At 44.2% G+C, this 3,606-nt stretch overlaps 1 protein-coding gene across 1 annotated transcript; it reads left to right on the top strand.

Annotated features, from left to right (window-relative positions):
* The first annotated feature begins 557 nt into the window (after positions 1-557).
* LOC122002812 (homeobox-leucine zipper protein HOX21-like) lies at positions 558-2,130 on the top strand. The gene is made up of 3 exons (XM_042558152.1): positions 558-1,094; positions 1,165-1,410; positions 1,688-2,130. The coding sequence occupies exons 1-2, from the start codon at positions 663-665 to the stop codon at positions 1,387-1,389; spliced, it is 657 nt and encodes a 218-aa protein (XP_042414086.1). The 5' UTR covers positions 558-662; the 3' UTR covers positions 1,390-1,410; positions 1,688-2,130.
* The last annotated feature ends 1,476 nt before the right edge of the window (positions 2,131-3,606 follow it).

A 3,606-nucleotide genomic window follows, 5' to 3' on the forward strand; every position in this document is an offset into this window, starting at 1 on the left:
TTTTCCTCCGTAGATCCACACACATCGGAGTAAAACACAGAGCATGCATCTAAGTGAATGCAGAATCCAAATCGAGGCACTGACCTGCTAATTAATCTCAAAGACCAACCGATCATGCATGTTTTCTATGCTCGTCGTCCTCCTCTTCTACTCTGACATACGTAAATAGTACGATACGATACACAGAGTTTGGATAACTACACCTCGGATATATCCTTGAAATGCGTGGCGATCGCGCGCCATTGGAGATCCACCACCATGATCATCATGGCCATGGTGAACCGACTGTCAATTTCATGTGGCACCCATCCTCTCTCTCTGTAACTAATGACTCTGTCCTCTCGGAACATAAAGATGGTTAAAACATGTGGTGATTCTGTATGAAATTTTGGAATTAAAATTAGACGCATTTTAGCATGTCTTTTCTTTTATCTTGAGGATCTACATTGGTTAGTGATCATCCGTAATTTACTCCTTCCGTATTAACTTAAAGCGCGACTAATTGGACTAATTGGACTCTCACCTCATTCTTCGCCTAGCTCGCTACTTGTCCATATCCACAACAGTTGCAGTACCGCACACAATCTTTCTTTCCATATAAAGAACTCCGCCGATCCCTCTCCAATCTCACTCGCGCGCTTGTAGCTTCTTGTTCATCCTCCATGACTACTTACCGTGGAATGCTCCCCTTCTTCCCTGCAGCCAACCTGCTGTTGCAGCCCCATGTGGATGCGGGGGTGGAGATGGATCAGGGGAAGAAGAGAGCGGCCGAGGGCAGCCTGGAGGAGACCGGCCTCTCCGACACCGGATTAATGGCGGCGGGGGAGAGAAAGAAACGGCTGAGATTGGAGCAAATCATGGTCCTGGAGAAGAGCTTCGAAATGGGGAGGAAGCTGGAGCCCGAGAGGAAGGCGGAGCTGGCCGGGGCCCTCGGGCTGCCGCCGCGGCAGGTCGCGATCTGGTTCCAGAACCGGCGGGCGCGCTGGAAGAACAAGCGGACGGAGGAGGAGTTCGACGAGCTCAAGCGGCAGCTCGCGGCCATCCGAGAGGAGAACGCGGAGCTGGAAGAGGAAAACCAGAGGCTCCTCGCCGAGGTAAACGAAATCCGATCGATCGAATTGTCAGCGACGCAATCATCGACGACGTCAATTCATGATCTTTCAGCTTCTGGCGCTCAAAGGGAAGGAAACCGCCTGCGAGCCCATCAACCTCAACAAGGAGGCGCAGGAGTACTGCTGCGGCAGGCCGGCCACGGCCCCGGAATTTCTCTTCCACGGCGCCGGCGGCCGCGGCCCCTCGCACCGCGAAGACGGAGACCTGTGCAGCATGCTAGACGGGCAGTCCGCCTTCTGGGTGTGGCCGGAGCACAGCAAGTTCCACCCGCACTGAACTTCCACCATGGACAAACCTGTAAGTTATTAGGATCCTGTCTTGCAGAATCGTAATCGGGAGCATGATCGATAATTGATTTCATGCATTTTTTGTTGGACTACTTTATTGGTCTTTAAATACTATCATCTTGTGAACTGCGGCAATATTTGTCTGAGTATGCAGTATAAATATGCAAAATTATTAATGTATTGTTTATATAAATAATTTTTTAGATATTGTTTATTATTAAGCATGTAACTAGAATTTTAAGATTTTTTAACTGATCCTTTTAATCCGGCATACGAACTATGGTTAGATCAATTTCAAGGCATTTGAAAGGTGAACATTGGAGGAGAATATCTACAGAAAATTCCCTCGTCGTTTGTGAACGATCATTCAGTGAGAAACAGTACAGAGCATCGCAGGGTATCTCCATTTCAGGCAAAGGAAAAGCATGTGAGTGCGTGGTTTGAGAGAGACGCAGAGTGAGGGCATGTGGAGGAACAGTGCTCCTATTGTTCACATCAGACATGATGTCTCCTTGGACAACGATATGTGCATGCATTCAGTAATTACAAACGCTTGAGGCATCCGTTTGGATCTCTACCAAATTTCGTCCGTCTTCGATTTGTTTTTTTCTTTTTTTGAATGATTGAGGGGCATCACTAGTTGTTGTCATAGCAAGGGTGGCAGGTATTTGTTGCCAAAGTTTGTAAGCTCTTGGGCGACTCTTAATTATTTGGCTAGGGTTTCGAAAAACATGGAATGGGTATTTGTTAATATATATATATTTTTTTAAAAAAAAGAATCCTCGGTTAACATCATAGTCTTGTATAACCTAATTGAGGTGTTTATTGGTTGCCTAAACATACATATTTATATTATTTTAAATGTGTCTTTTAAAATTTTCTTTCAATATACATCATCATAATTTTATTTATTCTATCCATCATCGTATACTAACATATTTATTTTAACATCTTCATCTTTATAATCCTCATCTTTCGCTCTCGTATGGTCGATCACAAAAAAATCTTGCTCTCTCTTTCATGTTAATCATCTTGTTTATATCAAATGTAAATTTCTATCAACTTTTCTACCATTTTATAAAAATGAAAATAGACACTTAACTTGTCATCTCGTATAATAATTGTCTTACTATATCTACCACTATTAAACTTAAATTCATATATTTAACTTTATTATTGAAACACACAAATCCCTTGAACTTAAACTAAACTTGATCGAGAAAAGGTCAAAACAACTCAGGTTTTAATCTAGCCAATCCCAACTCAACCTTTAAACGACCTCTAATTGGATCCATGTCCTGGAAAGCCTTATTTCCAATTTGACATCCAAAACATGCTCAAAAGAACAACACTCATATTTAGTAGGGAAAAGATCTTAATCATAACACTAACAGATACCGGCATCAGGGATTTGCAAATTCTATAAAAGACTTGTAAGACAGCCACAAATAGGTGCTCTACCTATCTTGAACTATATATTGTATTAATGTTGACAGAAATAAAATCCTTGAGTCTGAAAATGTCTCTCCATAGATATGATGACTGGCCTCTTGTTCCAATTTATCTGGCAATATTTTATAAGTATCCCGTGGTAATTTTTGTTATGATCAACCAAGTCAAGTTAGGTCATGTTATTTTTTTGATATCTTATATCTAAGTGTGCAGGAACTTAGGAGCACAGAAAGTCGAGCGAAAGACGCAGCTAGTGAGAAGGACAGCGCGGGAGAGAGTCGGCGGACTCGGTGCATCTGATCGATAAGGTGCTACGAAAGAGTACGCTAGCAGACAAGAAGGAAGTGCATGGAGCTTCCGAGGGGTGAGAAGTCGGAGCGGAAGACTGCACGAGAAGGTCGGAAGATGGATCCGGATGAGTCCTATTTCGGATGGTTGAAATTACCCAAGCGAAAGGAACCAAAACCAAACCAATTAGCTGAAGCTGATTGATCCAAGCGCCCGGACCGTCCAACCGCTCGGACCATCCGGATGCCCGGACCGTCCGACCGCTCGGACCATCCGGACGCCCAGACCGTCACGGCTCTCGGACCATCTGGATATGGTCCAAGCGTCCAGACCCCCGGGGCAACCCGGGGGTGCCTCGACTTGGTGACGATGCGGATAAAAGTCAACAAGGGTCTAAGCGCCCAGAGTTGTTCCATGCGCTTAGACCAGAGATGTTTTATCTAGATTAAACTGTTGTGATCCATTG

This window comes from Zingiber officinale, chromosome 7A (genome assembly GCF_018446385.1).
Source record: "Zingiber officinale cultivar Zhangliang chromosome 7A, Zo_v1.1, whole genome shotgun sequence".
Lineage (NCBI taxonomy): Eukaryota > Viridiplantae > Streptophyta > Magnoliopsida > Zingiberales > Zingiberaceae > Zingiber > Zingiber officinale.

What these genes read in the sequence shown, in the direction of transcription:
- LOC122002812 (XM_042558152.1), top strand. Translation starts at nt 663, where the DNA reads ATGACTACTTACCGTGGAATGCTCCCCTTCTTCCCTGCAGCCAACCTG. An exon ending in ACCAGAGGCTCCTCGCCGAG is followed by an intron (nt 1,095 to 1,164) that starts GTAAACGAAATC and finishes ATGATCTTTCAG; the next exon opens with CTTCTGGCGCTCAAAGGGAA.